This window comes from Thunnus albacares, chromosome 13 (genome assembly GCF_914725855.1).
Source record: "Thunnus albacares chromosome 13, fThuAlb1.1, whole genome shotgun sequence".
Classification (NCBI taxonomy): Eukaryota; Metazoa; Chordata; class Actinopteri; order Scombriformes; family Scombridae; genus Thunnus; species Thunnus albacares.
Window position 1 is genome coordinate 14,387,413 of NC_058118.1, and position 20,154 is coordinate 14,407,566.

A 20,154-nucleotide genomic window follows, 5' to 3' on the forward strand; every position below is an offset into this window, starting at 1 on the left:
CCAGTGATAGGATCTGCATGTCTAGCTGTCTTTGTAATAGAAAGAGAACAAAGTTTTTATGCCTCCATGACGATGGCAGCCGATGGCAGCCATGGCCCGAGGCATTATATTTTCAGGTTGTCTGTCCGTGCCATTCTTGTGAATGCAATATTTCAGGAACGCCTTAATGGAATTTCAGTCAGTCAATCAATCAATCAATCAATCAATCAATCAATCAGACTTATTTGTATAGCACTTTTAATACAAATACAATGTAATACAAAGTGCTTTACACAATACAATTACACCTCCCCACCCCCATTCATGCACAAAACAATAAGTGATTATGTCATAAATAAAGGACTCAATAAAAACAGGAACTGAGGAAACACTATCATAACTCTCATTAATTTGCAAGGAGGAAACACCAGAGGTAGTATAATGTAAAAATTCAGAATAGTGAAATAAAATAATAACACAAAATTGAAGCGTGAAAAATATAACAAAATACTGAAAAAAGAGGAGATGTATTGAAGTAAATAAAACCAGAAATGTAAGGTAGGGTATTAAAAGGAAAACAATCAAAAAAATAAGAATAAAAAAGATATACCAAGTGGTAGAACAGGATAAAACAAATAGATAAAAGACAGATATATAAATAAAATAAATTAAATTCAATGAAAAGCCAGGCTAAAAAGGTAGGTCTTGAGTTTGCTTTTGAAAATATCAACATGTTCTGCTGCCCTCAGGTCTTCAGGAAGGCTGTTCTAGAGACGAGGACCATAGTAATAAAAGAATGCCTCACTGTGGATTTTTGTTCTGACTTTTGGTATAATTAAAATGTCACTTAGGGTTCTAGAGGGCTCTCTTTCTGGTCTTTGTCAGCACACATGCAGCTGAACTCTGAAGCAATTGTAGTTACGATATATTCCTCTTAGGGAGACCAGAAAGCAGAGTGTTACAATAGTCAATCCTGCAATTTCAATTTCTTCAAATCTGGTACAAATGTCCACTTGGACTCAGTGATGAACTCATAACAATTTGGTAGCCGAAGGTCAAAGGTCAAGGTCACTGTGACCCGACATCTGTCCCATTCTTTTGTGAACATGACATCTCAGGGACGCCTTGAAGGAATTTCTTCAAATTTGGCACAAACGTTTACTTGCACTCTGATTAGAATTTGGTGGTCAAAGGTCACTGTGACCTGAAAAAACACAGACTTGGCCATAACTCAAGAATTCATACACTAATTATGAGAAAGTGTCACACAAATGTCTGATAGGATAAAATGACGAAGTAAATATCCAAAAAGTCGAAGGTCAACTTCACTGTGGCCATTATTCAACGCCCTAACTCTGGATCAGAAGGGGAGATTGTGACCACATTTCACATTTGGTCAGATACTGAATTGGTGACACTAATCTCGGATGCCCACTTTGAAACTGTGGTGATTGTATAGATCTTCTGTGCTGCTGGGTTGAAGATGTGTGTGAAGCATCCACGTTGTAGAATTTGTAGCTTCTTTGCAGCAACATCCATATCTGAAGCTTTGTCTACTGTCCTGGCTACAACTTTGTGTTCTATCAAAATCAGCTTTATTGGCCAAGCATGTGAACACATACAAGGAAAATACACTTAATACCTTTTATTTAATTCCTTCAAAGTCCTCACTACAAATATTATATGAGTCTGGACAGACAGACATGGATGTAAACTGCGACTTGACTGGTTGGCGGAGGCGTACAACGTCTTGGCAGTATTTCTAGTTTTTCCATGAGGTGTTTTGTATTATTTCGTCAACCTCCAGAAATTTTATTTAAGGGGCTTGCCTGACAGCCATAGCATGACATAAAATAGAGATACAGTACAGAAACAGCTACAGCAACCAGCAGTTTACTGACTAAAATTATAAAACAGGTGCAAATACAAAAAAAGGGCAAAACAGAAGAAAAAGAAAACAGTGTAACAAACAAAGTGTCCATTACTTTCAAACAATACAGTAACTGTCCTTGAGTGACCCCTGTAAGTAAGAAGTACTACTGAGATGTACGTACAGTAAATCAAGTAAAATTACAGTTTTCACTATGTTGCAAAGCATTACTGAAGAATACAGTCACATAACTCAACAAATGTTTTCAGTTGTTGCCAAAAAAACATCTGTATACAGTATAGGCGCTTTCGGACCAAACAGTTCTGGGGACCCCCTCGAGAACTGCAAACCTTCAAGGGCTTTTTTTCTATTCATTCACACTGCCAATAGGAACGCTGAAGTGACGTAAGCTGGCTGGTGGTAAGTATAGCAATCACTTATCGTCACTTCTGTGTGAGATACAAGAAGAAGATGGAGGATGTCGTGATCGGAGCTATGTGTTTGTTGTGTGTCGTGGGTTTCATGATAATAACAGAGTTGGACCAATCACTGTACACTTAAGTCACTCAAGGTTCCTCTTGTGCTGGAAGAGTAACTACCCTGACGTAGGACCTAAAAAAAGTCCCTCAAAACAGTGTTCTAAGAACTACGATCATTCCCATTCCCTGCAGCGCGGACACAATAAAAAGGGGGTAGTTCCTCTAATACTTCTGAGAACTATAAAAAAGTTCCTCCGGTCCGAAAGCTCCTTATGTCTGGTCACATACTGTAATAGCAGTACTAGCAGTGTCACATCTGGCAAAAGAATTTTGTAAACATACAAAATGTAAATCACAGTAAACTGTTGACAGCCCCGAGTGAGTGTTCATTGAAAATAATACAAATAATGTGTGAAACTGCCAAATGTGGGTTTTTGTGTACAATAGTCCCACTCTTCACACACCAAAAGATGTATGTCGTGCGCCCTTCAAAGTGTGACTGCACCATACAACTCGATATGCCAGTCAGCTAAAGATTTCATGACATAATACAATATTTGATTCAAGGCAATCAATCAGTATCATAAGAATGTCCTTCACACTGAGTTTGGACATGAAATACTACATGAGGATACTGTCAATTCATTACATGATATCATGTATATTTTACATTTCTACACTTCATTATTCTCGTATTAATGTTGATCAACTGCCAAATCCAGCTAACATTAAAACCAATCACAGTCTACTTGTAAAACAAAACAACTTTGACAACTGATATTTACAACTGTTCACTATGAATAATATAAGACATCTCCCCTGCACTCTATCTTAACTGTTTACATTGTAGTGTTCCTCGTAGTGGTGAATCACTCTGGCTGTAACATACACGGTTATGAAATTCTTCAGCCTGTTGTCCTGTCAAATGACGCTTGTCGAATGCGAAAGGGTAGGGCTGGGTGTGACAATAGAGGTCAGCATGTAAATATACTCAATGTTTCAAAATGTACGGTGGGTTTCACTGCCAGCCCAACTGAGGGTGCAGGCCTGGTTGTAGGGGGAAGGGGTTCCCTGGACCTGGAGGGTAGTTGGTGAAACTGTTGGGCTGAGAAGGAAAGCTCTCCAAAGCAGATGTGGGATGAGCCTGGAACAAGACAAAGACAAGGCTTTATCAAACTAACATTCAAATACTTTTCCTCTGCCAGAGTAGTGTGTGTGTGTGTGTGTGTGTGTCTACCTGCAGCAGAGCAGACTGCATAGTTGGGTTGTGGAGGCCCCCAAGGGCAGCAGGAGAGGCGGAAGGAGAGAAGCTTGGCACTCCGGGGAAGGGCAGCAAGCTGGGAAACCCGCTGCTTCCTGGAGGCTGGAGACCGCTGGTCAACCTAGAACATGTACAGTAATTACTGCTGACTGCAGTCACACACACACACATTATTTTATATTTTACTATTCCACATCATTCTGTATCTACACATCCCTGTAAATCAAAAACCAGGGCCATGTTTTAGATGACTACAGGATCCTTGATGAATATTTTTTCTTATATTTCTTGTATATACTATACTATTTTGCCATGTATAAACATGAAAAAAGTATAACTTACAGGCTCATTTAATAGCTCTTAAAAGAAAGGCACTGCCTGCCTCTTGAGTGTATGACTTGTCAACAAATAGGTACGGCTTGTGCTTGCAACACTTGCTCACTGACAAGATAACATGCTAAATATATGGCTGACAATAATCTCAAAGATCTCTTTGAGACAACACAAACCAAAGTCCAAACTTGACACTCCAGGAGGTGGAGTATGAGTGGACTTTGCACTTTGCGGTGTTTCCACTTACCACATTAAAACCCAAGGTGGAAAATCGACTGACATGATTTATGATGCTATTGTACACGTATGTGGAAATCAGTCACATGCCTACATGTAATTCTGACCACTGACTACTGTGCTCTAACATATGGGCCTGTAATAGCTACCACAATTGGCAAATTCAGTTGCTTGTTTTCATGTGGACTAAATGAAATAATATTAGGAAATCAATATGGAATGAGTAGGACTATTTTAGATTATCCATATGACATGGCTTCTGTATATTTGTCAGTAAAAATGTGCTAAGTTCTCTGTAATTGTCCATCATATTTATCTGACATACCCAGGCTGGAAGCTGGAACTGAAGGCGGATGCAAAGCCAGGTAAAACTGGCGATGATGATGGTACCCCAGCTGCTGCTGCTGCCGCCGCCGCCGCCACTGCCTGCAGTGGTGCCGCCGATGCTACTGAAGATGGAGTGGCACCAGGCAGTCCCATGAATGAAGACAACACAGGGCTCCCAGCACTGTGCCCTCCTGAAACCCCCAACCCTGGGAATCCAGCGGGGCTAGGGCCAGGCGGAAGGCCTGGGAATATAGAGGCGGCAGAGGTGAGGCCTAGACCAAAAGGTGAGGCGGCATTGGGGGCGGCGTTGGGAGCAAGGCCTGGGTAGATGGAGGTTGGTGGGTGGTTGGAGATGTTGGTAGCGGGAGGCATTGCTGTTATTGATGAAGGCATGGAGGAAGGAGGGAGAGAGGAAGAAAGGGAGGAAAATGGGGACAGGCCAGGATAATGAGAGGGTGCTGGGCTGGAGGACAGAGCTTGGAGGCCAGTGATAGCAACAGGACTGGGGAGAGAGACTTGAGGAGAAACTGAGGGGTGTGACAGACCCAAGGAACGTGCCAGAGCAGCCTGTGCAGAACCTGGTACCACCAAAGAGCTAACAGAGGGTGTGCCAGAGCGAGAGGTGCCCTTGAAAGCGGAGTGCACAGGGCTGTTGCTGCCACTGCCGCTACCCCCAGCATGTCTATTCAAGACTGCACGATGCTCTTCAATCTGAAGGACTCCAGCCGGCCCCATGGAAGCCTGAACCTGTGCAGAGAGGGCTGGGGAGGGTTTGGGACTGGGGCCTGGGGTGGAACAGCTCGGAGTGGAAGATCCAGGAGTAAGAAGTGGTGGTCCGGAGGGGGTATAACTTCTTATCACAGACCCAGAAAGATTACCTGCTTGTGGGGGTATGCCATGGAAGGTGTGTCCTGACTGGTGGTCTGCAGACTGGGAAAAAATCTTCTGCTGAGTTGAGCCCATGGAGTTCGTCTGAGATAGGGGGTCTGGGCCGCTGCGTGAGGTGGCAGGGGTGCCTGGTCGGGAAATGGCATGGAAGGGGGAAGAGGAGAAGCCCCCAGTGTTGGGGACAGGAGTTCCACAAGGGGTTCCTGAGGGGGTGTGGGCTTTAATGACAGATGAGGGTGTAGGTGTAGCATGGCCAGTGGGGGTCTGCGGACCTGCTTTGATGACAGACGGGGATGGAGCAGGGGAAGGAGAGGGGGCATTAGGGTTGTGAGAGGGCACCATGCCGGGGAAAACTGGTGTGATGGGGGTTGTGGGAGGCGGCTGAGCGGGAGAAGCCTGGGGTGGGACAGGGGTAGAGGGCGTGGACCCATGAGGAATGAGCAGGGGTCCGCTGTTGACTCCGGGTGTGGTGTTCTGTGGATTGCCTGGTTTGGCATAACCTAGTGGTAGAAAGAAATCAGAGTTAATGAATCTAAAATGATGACTAATATTATCTGACATGGTGAGAATCAAAAAGGAAAAGAAGTCAAACACATCAACTTGGATTTGGTTATTGTTAAAAAAATAAATTTCGTCCCAGAACACATGAGAGGAAGCAATCCACTCACATCTAAAAAGGAAAACGAGACAGAGCAAGGAGGAATTGCCAGAGAGCTTCCCTGCGTGCAACTTATTAATATTTTCAAGATTGGAATATGTCTTCTTCTTACCTTTGGGGAAATGTTTAAATATCTTATTTGGTTTGGTGACCTCAAATTAACTTTCATCACATCTCTCATCGTTTTTGGTTCAACAAAATTAGAGACAGTTTTGTGCTTGTGACCACATATCTCCCCAAAGGCCCTAAAAGATGTATTTCAAATGTGAAAACTGATGAGACAGTGCGTTCAAAAAAAAAAAAAAAAAGAAAATCAGTTATTCCAAGCGATGCATGTTAAATGCCTGCGCAGAGCATATTTAGCTTGAATCAGAAAGAAAAAAAAGATTAATGACATTAGTTTTAAGCTATTTCCAACCAAAGACCCGTCCTCACAATTCACCAAAACATAGATCTACACTGACTGACCAAAAAACACCTGCACAGTGTAATGCAATGCAATGAATTCCATTCTATGGTACGTTTTGAGGCTGTACTTGGTGGTGGTGCTGTATTGGACTGAATTACAATTTATTGAGAGGTATTTCTAATATTTTTTCTATCTCATCTACATATATAGAGGATAACAAATACTATATTAACTTATCAACATCTCTCCAACAGCTCTATATTAAAATCCCTTGAACCCAGGACACATGAATGGACTGCATTAAAATGTACAGGGGCGGTTGTATTTTTCTGGTCATTCAGCGCACGTCAACAGAAATAAGGAAGCACATTCTTCCCCTGATGAAAGGCATTAAATTGGAGAAGCGCAAGTAAGCGGCATGCCAGGTAGTTAGGCGGCAAGCTTCGAGGAGTGTCTATTTGCTGTCACGCACACACACACGCAGGCATACACTCGCTTCCATTGAATCATACCTGCTACTTTGTGGGCGGAGTTGTAGGGGGGAGGGGGCACGCTGGCTGTTATAACCCCTCCCACAGAAACAAGGCCTGCGTTGTTGTATGCACCTGAGTAGCAGTTGCAAATATTAACAGTGTCCACCACGTAGTCATACACACCACACCATTAACTACAGTTATGCATCAACCAATCCCACATAGCAGTAAAACAAACTGATGAAACATATCTAACTGTGCAGCAGCAGCAGCATTATTAATTCCTCAACTGTCTTAGAGCTTTGCATCTTTCATATATGATTTTCCTCTGAGTGACAGGTTGTATACAGTGTTAAGTTACTCTACAGGGCAAGGAAAGGAAGGGATGAGTGTGTGTAAGTGTGTTGTTTCTTACTTGGTGCGATGGTAGCATGGGGTCGGCACGGTGGTATAGGGTAGGGCACAGGCCGATGAGGGTTGTAGCTGGAAGGAAACTAGAGAAGGAAATGGCAAAAGATATAAAACACTTCATTCACTCATCAGCCAATTCTGTCTAATTAGAATATTTAACATCGAGGGTGGCCGTTAATCCGTTAGTTCCTCTTACTCATACTGTGTATATGTTTCTATACGTTTCCTTTATTTAGCTCTTTTACTGCAGTCAATTGTACGCTTATATAACATACCATAACAAAGGTTGAGGGTTTTATCATGTCTAAGTAACGTAATCAGTCATGTGAGACCTCCTCATTCAGTCATGAGATTTCTCTGGGGCATCCTGCCATTAACACATCATGAAGCCAGTGATTCCATTTCTTGTGCTTACAGGTTTGAATGGTCCGATAATCCGAGCAGCTATTCCTTTCCCCTCCATACTGTTAGAAGTGTCCTCTTTCTTCTCTCCTTCTTTCTTTACCGGAGGGATTCCCTGTGATCATGAACAAAACTTTGTTATTTCTTTGTTTTTTTTTGCTTTTTTTTAGCCACATATGTGAGATTACCAGAAAGTAATCACCAGAAATCACTAGTTATCTACACACTGTAACATACATTTTTAACTTTGTTCTGTTCACTAATGTCCTGAGACATGGAGGTAGATCAGGTTAAACTACATGGATCAACAAATGATATTATCTGGTTAAATTTTGCCTACTTCAGTATTGTTACGACCCAACTTGTCCAGGCTATAATATAATAAGGGAAATAGACATAAGGTTAAGATTAAATCAAACAATGACTGAAATTATTTGCAATTAGAAAGAAAGAAAACTGTTTTCTCTGAAGCCAATAAACACTGCTGGCAAGAAAGTGAAAAGAACAGTCTTGAAATCTATGAATGATTAATATTAGTAAGTTTCCCCGTAAAACAAATTTTTAGAATTGTCTTCACTATCATCACAGAATGTTTTTTTTACAATCAAGTCAAAGACCTTTTAAATGCCCATTATCCAAGTTACTGCCAACGATTTCTTTTCCGTCAAGCTTTGGTTCAACGAAGCCTATAGGTCCTTGCCTTTACATTCCATTCATGTCGACAATCAGTTCTCACAAAAAGCTCCCTAGCATTATCAATCTACATTTACACAATAGACTATAACATGAATAACACAAGAAACTTGCAAACTGGTTTCAATCAAGATTAAAAACTAACAGGTAACACTTTAGAATGATAAAAGTGCTCTCCATGACACTAAAAAAAGCAATTTACAAAAATATTATCTGAGTCACCCTGACATAGGTTGGTTATCCCTCAATGTAAACATAGACTAGTTCAAAGGTCGTATTTGTACCCACCAAGCCATATAATATCTCATGCAGACCACTGATATAAATCAGATGTGTGCAAATAAATGATCGGAAGCAAAATAAATAGTTTTGAATACTGATGCTTGTAACAATCCCAAAAGTAGTTTGGCTTCTGTCTTGTTCTTGTTCTAATTGTATGCGTGAGGGCATGAGTTAGAGAGGGAGAAGGGAAGAAAGGGGTTGTGACATTATGAAACTGAATCTCTGAATCTGTTTACTGTCCGCACTTCTCTTCTTGGTGCTTTGAGAGTGGAAGTGCTAGGCTGAAGCGTCTTAGCATTGAAAATCTGTCTATGACCTCCCCATGGTCCACATCAGCCAACATCTCCCTATCAATTGACATTATAGCCAAATTACTTAGCCTGTCCTGAGCCACTGTATTCCTCAGCCATGTGTGCAGTCGGCACAGGGCAATTTCACACCTGCAACTGGTGACTGGGATGGTTAAAGAAGCTTGAAAAATGGCATTGTCTTTTCCAAAAGGGAAAAGACACTTTGGATGTTGGGTACTATGTCTTTAATTTTTCTGTCAAGGGAATATTTTGCAACAGTAATCTCTGCAGGCTGTGGGTGGATGCTGTAATGTTCAGCAAGATGTTTGAGTGCCTCTTCATTCAGGAACTGCTCTGAGGCAGGGTGAGGTATAGTCCTCCATGTTTTTTTCGCTTCTTCCTCTGTGTCCCAGTAGCATGAAGATCTTCACACAGGGTCTTGGTCTTCTCATACACCTAATGTGCTTTCTCATTGTTCTGGTAACTTTTGAGTGTACTCTGAACTCCGTTTTGTATTCTAATGCCTGCACCAAATAAATTATTTCTTTCTTTAGGTATTTGTACAGGCCCTGAGTTACTGAGAGCAGCGTCTGAATCATGACAAGCATGTAGATGGTACTGAATCTTTCCAGTCCCTTAGCTAGAGGTGCTGGATGCTCCCTAAGGTCTGGATCAAAGCAGGGAGGTTTTGTAGAGTGGCATTCACAGACTCAATCTGGCATGCCCAGCGAGTCTTGGACAGTTGGACAAGTTCTCTGTCCTCTACCCCTACTTGCCTCTTAAAGGCTTGTGGAAAAGAAAGAGTAGAGACACTCCAGGAGATCAAATAAGTCACATGCCTCTGGGATGGCTTTGCAAGTGGAGCAAAGGACAAGACTGAGTTTGTGGGCATAGAAATGGATATATAGTGCTTTTGGATGCTTTTGTCTGAATCGAGTTTGTACACCTCTCAGTTCTCCACTCATAACAGAAGCACCATCGTAGGATTGAGCAACACATGTAAGGTGTCTTATTCTATGTTTCTTGAGCTTCTTCTCTATGGTGTCAGTGATGGAGCCAGCATCAAATGCCTCAAGCTGGGAAAATCCAAGGAACATCTCTTTCAGCAAGCCCTGTGGACTAACGTATCGCGCATACAAATGCAGGCTGCTGTGAACGATGATTCCTTGCTTCATCCACCATTATCGAGTACATTTTTGTCTCTTTAATCTCAGAGATGATCCTTGAAGTTCTAACATGAAATCCATAAAGTTCCCTTTATTGTCTCTGCCTGGTGCTTCATTGGGACCTCGAAAAGCAATCCCCTGCTTTCCAAGGAACGCAGCCACTGCTGCTATACATCTCCCTACGATCCACAATCTCACTGATGTTTGCAGATTTTAGCTGCTCTGTGATGTCCCGGCTTTAAAGCCACATGGGTCCACTTCCAACATATCACTGAGGTCTTGTGCATGTTGGATTTTTCATGCTCATTAAAAGAATCTAATGCTCTCTTCTAGTTTGTGTAACCTGCAGTGGTGAGTATATCCTTTTGATCCCTTGCCTGTTTTAGTTTACCATATAATCTGCACATGAAGCAGAATGCTGCGTTGGCAGTTATAGAGTATTCCAGCAACTCAACTTTATCAAACCAACTTGGTTGAAATGATCTTTTTTGCAGGCCAAACATGCTGGATTGAAAGCAGTAATGTTTTACTCGCCCTGGCCCTGTACCTGCAGTCCCCAAAATCATTGAGTTCAGTTGGGATGTTTCCTGTTGCCTCTTGGGATATTCGCTGCCCTCTGTTCTGGTCTCCCTCATCTTTACTGTCTATTTTATCTCCCTCTTCTGTCTCCTTTCCTTCTGTATCTCCTGTTCTCTCTTCCTCCTCTATCATGACTGGCTCATCTGTAATAATTGTATCAGTAGACACAAAAAATAAAGGTCAATTCTCCAGCTCTATGACAAATAAATGAACACCTCGGTGACCTAGATATATGAATTTGCATACATACGCAAAACAGTATATCATTTGCATACATGCAGCCAAATAGACAAAGAAGTAAGGGATATGAAAATATGAAAATTCTATTAACAGACTGTTTACAAAAATATCTGCAAATGTTTGTCCATTTGTCTTTCACTTGCCTAAACACAGCTCACCAAGGAACACAATTTAATTCAGGCTTCACACTAGATGATGACAATGTAGCTGTAAACCCTAACCAGCCTATACAGACTATTCTGTGGCTACGGTGAAATAAATATTTTAGAGCTGGTTAATACAACTGTTCTCATTATAGAAAGGCTATTACCGTACTTAACGGTATGATGGACTAATGGTATGATGAGCTTACAACAATACAGGCAGAATATAAACATGGCTGTTGAAACTGTAGAGGTTATCACATCCCTCCTTACATATTGTACTTAGTTTCCTTTCCTTTAAATTTTCCTAGAGTAGGCAAAGTTATAGACTAAAGTGCCAACACACACACACACACACACACACACACACACACACACACACACACACACACACACACACACACACACACACACACACACCTCTCATTAATTTTCTAGGTAACGTTATTTCTGCTGCACATGCACTCACTTTTTTCCCCAACGTGCCATGATCTGCTCCTCTCCTAACCATAACCCCGAATGCCCAGACCAGGCGACACCCTTGCATTGAGCTCAGGACTGGGATTCCTACAGAAAAGCTCAGCGTAGAGGCCTGCACATACTTACCGGGAATGTGCCAGTGACTAGACTGGGTCTGCCTTTAGGGTACGGATTTCCTGGTATCATACCACAGGAGGAGATCATGGCTACAGGAGCCTTGCAGCCAACCTTACACACCTGGGAAGACAGAGGCAATAATAATTTAGAAATGGTGTGCACGTTTGTGTGTGTGTGTGTGTTTACAGCTTAAAAAATATCATAATTATTAGGGATGTCAAAGATCATGCATTTACACATGCAGACTTGTTGACTGTTTTATTATTATTTTTCAATTGCAACAATCGCTTGTGCCAGTACATCTCACCTGGCAACAATAGTGTCTTATGGGACATAATGGCTCCCACAGGGACTCCAGAAGGTCTTCCAAGACCAAGTGGATTAGTGAACACACACTTCATACCATGAAGATGAATTTGGAAAGCTGAACTTACCTGCTCCAGTATCCTGCGAGCTCGCTTTTTCTCAGACAAGTGTATGCGAAACAGATCCTCCACAGGACGGTAATTTTGAGCATCTGAAATGTTCCTGTATAAGAAGAGAGATCCAACATTTATCATGTAACCAATTAGTCTTATCAATGTGATGACTGAATGAACCAAACAGGTAAATATTACAATACAACATTACTTAAATTAAAAAAAAACAAAAACAAAAAACAGTTCACAGGATTTAAATACATTTTTTTGAAATGCACTCACAAAGCTATCAGTTCCAGGACAACCAGTCTGTCTTTTGAAAAGGTGAAGCAATTCAGGATATTTGCAACTTTGGTTGTAGGGATTGCAACCATTTTCTAACAGCAAAAGAAGGAGAAACAAGTTCAACTAACAATTTCAAATATACATATAACAGTGAGAGGTGACAATTCCACACAAACAAATGCACTTTTATACATTCTATTTTATACATTTTATTGTTTCATATTCACATTCACTTTCATATCTGAGGCACAATTATATTGAATAGTATATAATGAATGTAAATATTTATCAAGACAAATCATAAACTGTGGTGACCTGATCACTTAAAACACAATACTTACATGCTGCAGAGCTTTTACTGCTTTGATCTGAGGCTCTGCCCATGAGAAGTATTTCAGTATCTCCGTCACCTGCAGACATTCAAGACAGTGTTACACCTCAACATAACACTAGAGCCGTGCTGCTTTAGTATTATGGAAGTAGAATGGAAGACCATGTCAACTTTGACTTTCATCTTTATTAGTTATATATATGAATAAAAAATATTCTACCCATATGCTGCATTGGTTATAAGGTAAGTAATAACTAGTAATATTATCAGGTCCTAATAAGATACATATGAGTGAATTCTGGGACTAAAGGACTTTACAAATCGGTGGAAAATGGGAATTTATCCAGTGATAGATTGGATAGGTTCTGCTATGATGGTCCAGTGTTGTTGCTTGCAGAAGGTGACACTGACAAGCAGTCATGACACGACAGTGAGAATGTTTACATGCACACTAGTATTCTGGTTTTGATTCTTATCTTGGTTTTGATCATATTCGGGATATGGCATTTACATGGAACATGAGAAACCTGGTTATTCATATCATGATTGTAACAGTATCCAGGTTTCTGATCATCCTGTTATCCTGTTGTGTCTTGATTAGTCTCAGCCACTATGTTCTGTATCAACAATGTTGAGGGACCTGGATCAGGTGTTTACATGCCATAATATCCTGGTTTCTAGCACCCCTGGTAGCATATCCAGATTTCTCAAAACCTGGATAAAGCCTTAGTCAGGTTTCTGAAATCAGGATAACTGGGATACTTCAAAAACCCCGATCATCACCAGGACATTAGTGCGCATGTAAACACACTAAGTGTTACTGATTGGACAGTTACCTGCTCACTGGAGAAATATCCATGCACTTGCTCGATGGCTTTGATCCGCTGATCGGTCAGAACACACTGAAACACAGGATGAGGAATTACCAAACACTGAAGCTGAAAGGATTTCCAATCTTAAATTTGACAAATAATTTATTAGACACTCCTTACCTTCCTTATCTCATCCAAAACAATGTCAAATGATTTCTTATCCATGTTGATGACTTAAACAAACGTGACTATAAAGACAGTTACTATATCACGCAATTGTTAAATACACTTTTTACAATACAACACCTAAGGTAATTTAGGATTAAAAGCTTTCAAATGACTTTAATTCATGAAGTTCCAACGTTAGTGAATTAAATTCATAATGCAACGAAAGCATCGTTTAAAGCAATAAATATTCGCAGTAATTTGTTAGCTCCGTGATAAACCTGCATGGTCTTTCCAGTCGTTCTTTACGACAGAACTTTTCCGCCCGTGAACAATGACTTCCAAACAGGAGAAGCTATTATGTGTCTGCGGTGCAAAAACCTGCCTGCACCAGATTTCTGTACGCAGCTAACAACAAGCTAGCCGGCTACAGCTACCTCAATTCCGAGCGCAGTTCAACTCAAATATGCAAAATAAATATTTGCATATCAGTTCACTCAAACTCAGTTTAAGTCCAACATTTGCGATAATTATGATAGAGTCAGAAAAACATCAAAAAAGCAGAAAAATCTAAAAATGACGCGCTGGGAAATATAGCAGTGATGCTAGCGTCCATTGACAGCTGGCGCTAGTCACGTCAAAACCGGAAGGACCCCTCTGAGGCAGCTTGTCAGAAAAGACCACATGTAAGAAAATAACGGTTGCTTTTGGTAATATCATCAGCATTAATAATCGATTCATAGTCAACGTAGGTATTAATTAAATTCATTTGAACTTATATATGTGTACATGTTCCATCTTTGTGTTTCTCGACAGGCAGCACCAGGCCATCAATTTTAGACAGTGCACAGGAAGTAAACATAAAATGAGCCTCTGCCTGCGGCGTAGTAGAATAGCAGAATAAATTGTTTCCGTAACAGCGAACATGGATCGCTTTTCGTGGTCTAATGGGCTGCTAGAAATAAACGAAACTTTAGTGATCCAACAACGAGGTGTCAAATTGTATGACGGCGATGAAAAGGTATAGTTTTGTTCGCTGATAGCTAAGTTTGTGGCCTGACACAACAAAACAGCAGATAAAACTTACAAGCAACAGTGTTCATAAGTTTAATTGTGTAGCAACGTTATATGTGGTGAAATGTGCAATTACTGTGCACGAAAAGTGAGATATGAACTTAATATGAGTAATATATCTTTTTCTGTCATTGTACCAGGCTAAGCTGGACGTTGGAGTTGCCTTGTTGAGCACCCATCAGTTGATCTGGAGGGATGCTAAAAATCATGTAAGAGAACAGTTAGTCATCATATACTTCTGTTTATGCTTGACTTGCACTGACTTTCAACATGTTATGTGCTGAGTCTCATGATGACTTCTTTTGTATATTTCGTCATCTGTAGGAATGCTGCATAGCCATGCCCCTGTCACAGATCATCTTCTTTGAGGAGCAGGCTGCAGGAATAGGAAAGAGGTGAGAGAGTCAGTAAATAGATATTGTGGAGTGGACACTGACAAGGAACTTATTAATAACACAAATGAGAACCAGCACAGTAAAAATTCATCAGCAGCAATGTTTTGTGTTTTTGTGTTACCAAAACATGTAATTTCATTTTCTAGGGCTGCAACTAACAGTTATTTTCACTATCAATTAATCTGTTGGTTACCTTCTGGATTCATGAATTAGTCATTTCAAAATGTCAAAAAATGGTGAAAAATGTCGATTACGGTTTCCAAAGGCCTGAGGTGATGTCCTCAAATGTCTTCTTTTGTGCCAATCAACAGTCCATAACCCAAATATAGTGAGTTTACTATCATAGAAGCCTACATTTATTATAAATGTATCTAAATTTAAAAAGCTGGAACCCGAGAATTTTGGCATTTTTTTTCTTAAAGAATGACCCAAAATGATTAATCAATCATCAAAATAGTTGATGATTAATTTTCTGATGATTGACTAATCTCTAGACTTTTCCTTGACCGTCATGGATACGTTTTCATCATATGAATTAAATATGGAACTTTGGCCACATGATAAATACAACGGTTGTTGTATTTGGGGAGGACAGATTGTGGCATGCGGTCGAAAGCTCCTGAAAAAGCCAGTAGGTGGCCCTTGAGTTAAGATTTGTTTTGTTAAGCCACAGTTTCCAAGGTCAAGAATGAAATTTCACTCCTATAACACCTATGACAGCAATAATTTCATTTTACAAGAACAAAATGGTAAATTCACTTTCAGTATCTCTTATTCTGTAGTGCAAAAATAGTTATCCACCTGCATCCAATACCTGCCAACAAGGAGCCAGGTCCCTACCAACACAGCAAGTTCTCCTACATCAAGCTCTCCTTCAAAGAACATGGGCAGATTGAGGTAATCTCACTCACACAAGCAGCTGAAAGAGCTTTTTGTTTTAACTTTTTGTACTCATTGCTCACCCTATACTAAGATTTCTTTAGATGGACTCTTAGTTCAATGCTTTCTCACCTGGAATCGACATGGTGTCATTTGCTTGCAGTTTTACAGGAGGCTAACAGAAGAGATGACCCAGAAGAGATGGGAGAATACACCAGTTTCACAACCTATCCCCACAGGGACCGGCCCTCAGGTTAGAAGCTGAACAGACATTCCTCCTCATATCATGTACATGGGAACTGTCAATTCAAAGTATCTTCCACAAGATGGCAGTGTTGTCACTATATTCCTGGGCCAGTTGAAACACAACTTTTTTTTCTGTTTTTAGGGCTTTTCAAAGAGATGCAGTATCAGTATGCATGTTGTTAATTTGTCACTTCTCTCCCCAGTTACTGATATATGGTTCTAACATGTATTACTCAATTGGTAGAAATTAGCATTAACTTCAAATTAGGTATAGTATCCCACAGCAGTTGGACTCTGCTTTACACAGCTAAGTAGTAGAGTAAAACTAACCCTGAATACTAATTACTATAATTTAATACTAGTTTTTTGAAATAATACTCACTAAAATTTGTTCATGTTTTGTGACAACTGCAGTTTGTTCCCTCCTCAGTTTTTCTTTGCTTTTCCTTCAAGGCTTGTTGCCAACTTTAAATTCCTTGTACTTTTCACTAGGTGTGTTTTTCTTTCCTTTGTGGTCATGTAGGCAGGAAGGACACGAGCAGTGGGGATTGTCGGCATTGAAAGGAAGATAGAGGAGAAAAGGAAAGAAACAGACAAAAACATTTCAGAGGTATTATAAAGCAAAAATACTGAAATACTTAAATGTGTCAGAATGGGAATTGTGGGTGCTGTCACTGTAATATTTTATTAAATTTTGCATTATACTTGTGTTTTTAGCTGTATTATGACAAAAATGACCATGAACACATTGAGAATACAGAGTGGTTTGAGATGTTTCTAGGAAAGGTTTGGTCTGTTTTTTTTTTCTGTCATAAAAACTTGTCACCATCGGAATTTATAATAACTGATATGAATTTAAGCTGACCACAGCTGCTGTGACACTGATTAGATAACTATGGACTGAACTATGATTTGTTTATACAACTGCGGTTGCACATACTAAATGAAATAAGTTAAATTGACATCAGCCAGAGGGGTCAGGGTGTTGTGGAATGACATTTGAATTGTATCTGTAGCCATGAGGTTTTGTGGTTTATTGAATTGTGAACATGTTTTAGCCCTATTACCCATTTAGTCCCTTTTTCCCAGGCCTTTGAGGACCTCAGTAAGCTGATGGTGAAGGTAAAGAATGCTTTCCTTTGTCTTTTGACATTTTCCTGTTGTTGATGATTTTATGTAAGAATTATTTTCTCTCTTGAGGTCTTCTTATATTTGATCTATTTATGACTATATGATTGTTTACACATCATAACCAACTCATATTAAGCCCATATACTGCTGTGCCATGGAATCTGCTGCTGTAAGTGATTGTTCACTCTAACTCAACAGGCCAAAGAGATGGTTGAGGTGTCCAGATCTATAGCTAACAAGATCAAAGACAAGCAAGGGGACATAACAGAGGATGAGGTAAGAACTTGACCAAACACAGAAACAGGAGAACAATGATACTCTTAAATGCCCAAAATTTGGTTTTCCAGTAGTTTGCTGTTTATTAACAGTTTTATTCCTCTTTATAGACAATCCGCTTTAAGTCCTACCTTCTGAGCATGGGTATAGCTAACCCTGTCACCCGGGAAACGCACGGGTCAGGTACACATTACCATTTGCAACTGGCTAAACAACTGGGAGATATGCTACAGGCCCCTCTAGAGGTAGGCATTTTGTCTGCGTTAATGTGTGTAGGAGAGCAAATCTATGTGTACTATGACTATTGTGTTGATCTAGACAAATGTTCCATCTATTTGGTCTATGATATACACAATTATTTCAATCAACTCCATATCTTACACTCCCTTTCTGCCACCTGCTACTTTCTCAGGAGCGTGGGGGTATGATGGCTCTCACTGAGGTGTACTGTCTCGTCAACCGAGCCAGAGGGATGGAGGTAAATGCACACAGAAAACAACAACAGAAAAATTGAATAGATTGTACTTGAGCGGGCATGTTCATTCTAGCTGAAGTATGTCGCAACTTTGCTATCTATACATTCAAGCTCCACACGAATGTCTCTAGTGGCCTGTCAGATATCGTTATTTTTTTTCCTTTTTCCTCCACAGCTTTTATCTCCAGAAGATTTGGTAAATGCATGCAGGATGTTTGAGTCGTTGAAGCTCCCGTTGAGGTGAGTTTGAGTTGTGTTTGTCATTGTGTTGTTTAATTTATCCGTTCACACTTGCATACGTTCATTTGTGTACAGACCGGGCTATGTGTTTATTAAAGGAATATAGGGCAGGGTTGGCGCCTGCTTCACAGAGGAATCGGCCAGGCTCTTCCTGCCTGGCTTCCTGTTGTTGGAAGTTGTGTCCAGCCCTCTGCGGCTGTCATTTCCTGCCACTTCCCAGGATTTAAAAAAAAACACTGACCTGTTTCCCTTGTTAGCTGACCATGCTGGTCCTTGTAGGCCCATATTGGTTACTGTCCTTTACTTAGCCCTCCTCTTTAGCCTAATAAATGAGTTAAATTTAGTTTAACAATAAACTCTCACACACACACATACACACACACACTCTTTCCTTCATTTGTCTTGTCCTCTTTGTAGGCTGCGAGTGTTTGACAGCGGTGTGATGGTGGTCCAGCTGCAGTCTCACAGCGAAGAGGAAATGATAGCCTCCGCACTGGACAATGTAAGCTTTACCATTACAAACATTATACTGGCACTGACATGTCCGGGCTTTACACTGATGAAATAGAATATTCTTCTATACTGGATATATATGTTTGAAAAATATCTACAGATCAAAACTCATAGGTTGTACGTTTTTATCATGTTCCCTATCTTAACTTTGTAGCTCTCTAATCTTCCTCTTCTACAGGTGTCAGAGAAAGGCTCTTTAACAGCAGAGGAGTTTGCAAAGCTCTTGGGTCTCTCTGTTCTTCTGTCTAAAGAGCGGTAAGTTCTCACAGGAGGAACGGTAAAACACCCCAATACTGTAGATGAGAATTCACCAGGACGTCACTGTGCTTTCAGCAAAAATGTTTCAGTTGTTGTTGTAGTTTTGTAGTTTCTGATTTTGTGTCCTTCATGTCTCTTCGCTCCTCTCTCCTCGCTCTAGGTTGTTGCTGGCTGAGAAGATGGGCCACCTTTGTAGAGACGACTCTGTTGAGGGTTTGAGATTCTACCCAAACCTCTTTTGACCTGTTGACATTAAAAAATGCATTAAAGCAATCTTCTGACCTCTACGTACAGTCAGAGTGCCTGCTGTAATGTATTTATCCACTATCATATTCAGTATGGTAATGCTTATTGAACGGTTGGTGTTCTATTGGTGGTAGACCTCTGTGAATCCACTGTAGGTACTACCGGCTATTTTCTATTTAGGTCAAAAACAAGACTCTGTTTTTAAAATGTTATCAAGCAGATAATTTCCGGGAAACTGTTCAACAAACTGTAAACACTGTACATGAAGCAAATGTTCCCAGATTTACTCTACTTTATTGCTTGGTAGAGTCATGTGTGTTTAGTAATAAATGGGTTTGGGGAAGTTTACTTAAATAACTTTACTTAAATAATTAATACTTAATGATATACAGCAGCTTTTTTTTCTCCACTGCTCTGATTTTGAATTTCATTGATAACACATTCTTGTGTTGCACAGCTTATACATTTTTTACAAGTATGTGTGTTCTGTTATGAAAATCTCATAGCCACTGAGCCATAGCCAGATCACATGACTATCAAGTTTTTGTAATAAATGATTAAGGCATAAAGCTTATACTTATCTTCTGAGCAGGGAGAGAAAATCTCCAGATGTCCACGTTTCAATTGATCTAAACACCCTACTTCACCAGTCGTCTACATTTGGTCTCAATCTTGTCCAACTTTCCCTTCTC

General features: G+C 40.4%; 2 protein-coding genes across 4 annotated transcripts; one reads left to right on the top strand and one right to left on the bottom strand.

Moving 5' to 3' along the window:
- Positions 1 to 3,074: 3,074 nt before the first annotated feature.
- On the bottom strand, positions 3,075 to 14,398 carry proser1 (proline and serine rich 1). 3 transcript variants are annotated; one of them, XM_044369873.1, is made up of 13 exons: positions 14,011 to 14,398; positions 13,745 to 13,812; positions 13,589 to 13,654; positions 12,763 to 12,831; positions 12,419 to 12,513; positions 12,152 to 12,245; positions 11,727 to 11,837; positions 7,741 to 7,842; positions 7,330 to 7,408; positions 6,954 to 7,046; positions 4,485 to 5,874; positions 3,566 to 3,710; positions 3,075 to 3,472 (listed from the first exon to the last, which is right to left on the bottom strand). In XM_044369873.1, exons 2-13 carry the CDS (start codon positions 13,787 to 13,789, stop codon positions 3,347 to 3,349), a joined length of 2,415 nt encoding a protein of 804 aa, XP_044225808.1. In that variant the 5' UTR covers positions 13,790 to 13,812; positions 14,011 to 14,398; the 3' UTR covers positions 3,075 to 3,346. The 3 variants fall into 3 exon arrangements, with proteins under 3 accessions (XP_044225808.1, XP_044225807.1, XP_044225809.1); XM_044369872.1 differs by having other exon boundaries at positions 13,745 to 14,398; XM_044369874.1 differs by lacking the exon at positions 6,954 to 7,046 and having other exon boundaries at positions 13,745 to 14,396.
- Positions 14,399 to 14,562: 164 nt separating this feature from the next.
- On the top strand, positions 14,563 to 19,503 carry vps36 (vacuolar protein sorting 36 homolog). Its single transcript, XM_044369876.1, has 14 exons — positions 14,563 to 14,750; positions 14,944 to 15,012; positions 15,128 to 15,198; positions 15,981 to 16,095; positions 16,241 to 16,330; positions 16,847 to 16,933; positions 17,413 to 17,445; positions 17,653 to 17,730; positions 17,841 to 17,975; positions 18,143 to 18,208; positions 18,381 to 18,445; positions 18,863 to 18,947; positions 19,137 to 19,213; positions 19,377 to 19,503. Exons 1-14 carry the CDS (start codon positions 14,655 to 14,657, stop codon positions 19,456 to 19,458), a joined length of 1,149 nt encoding a protein of 382 aa, XP_044225811.1. The 5' UTR covers positions 14,563 to 14,654; the 3' UTR covers positions 19,459 to 19,503.
- Positions 19,504 to 20,154: the final 651 nt, after the last annotated feature.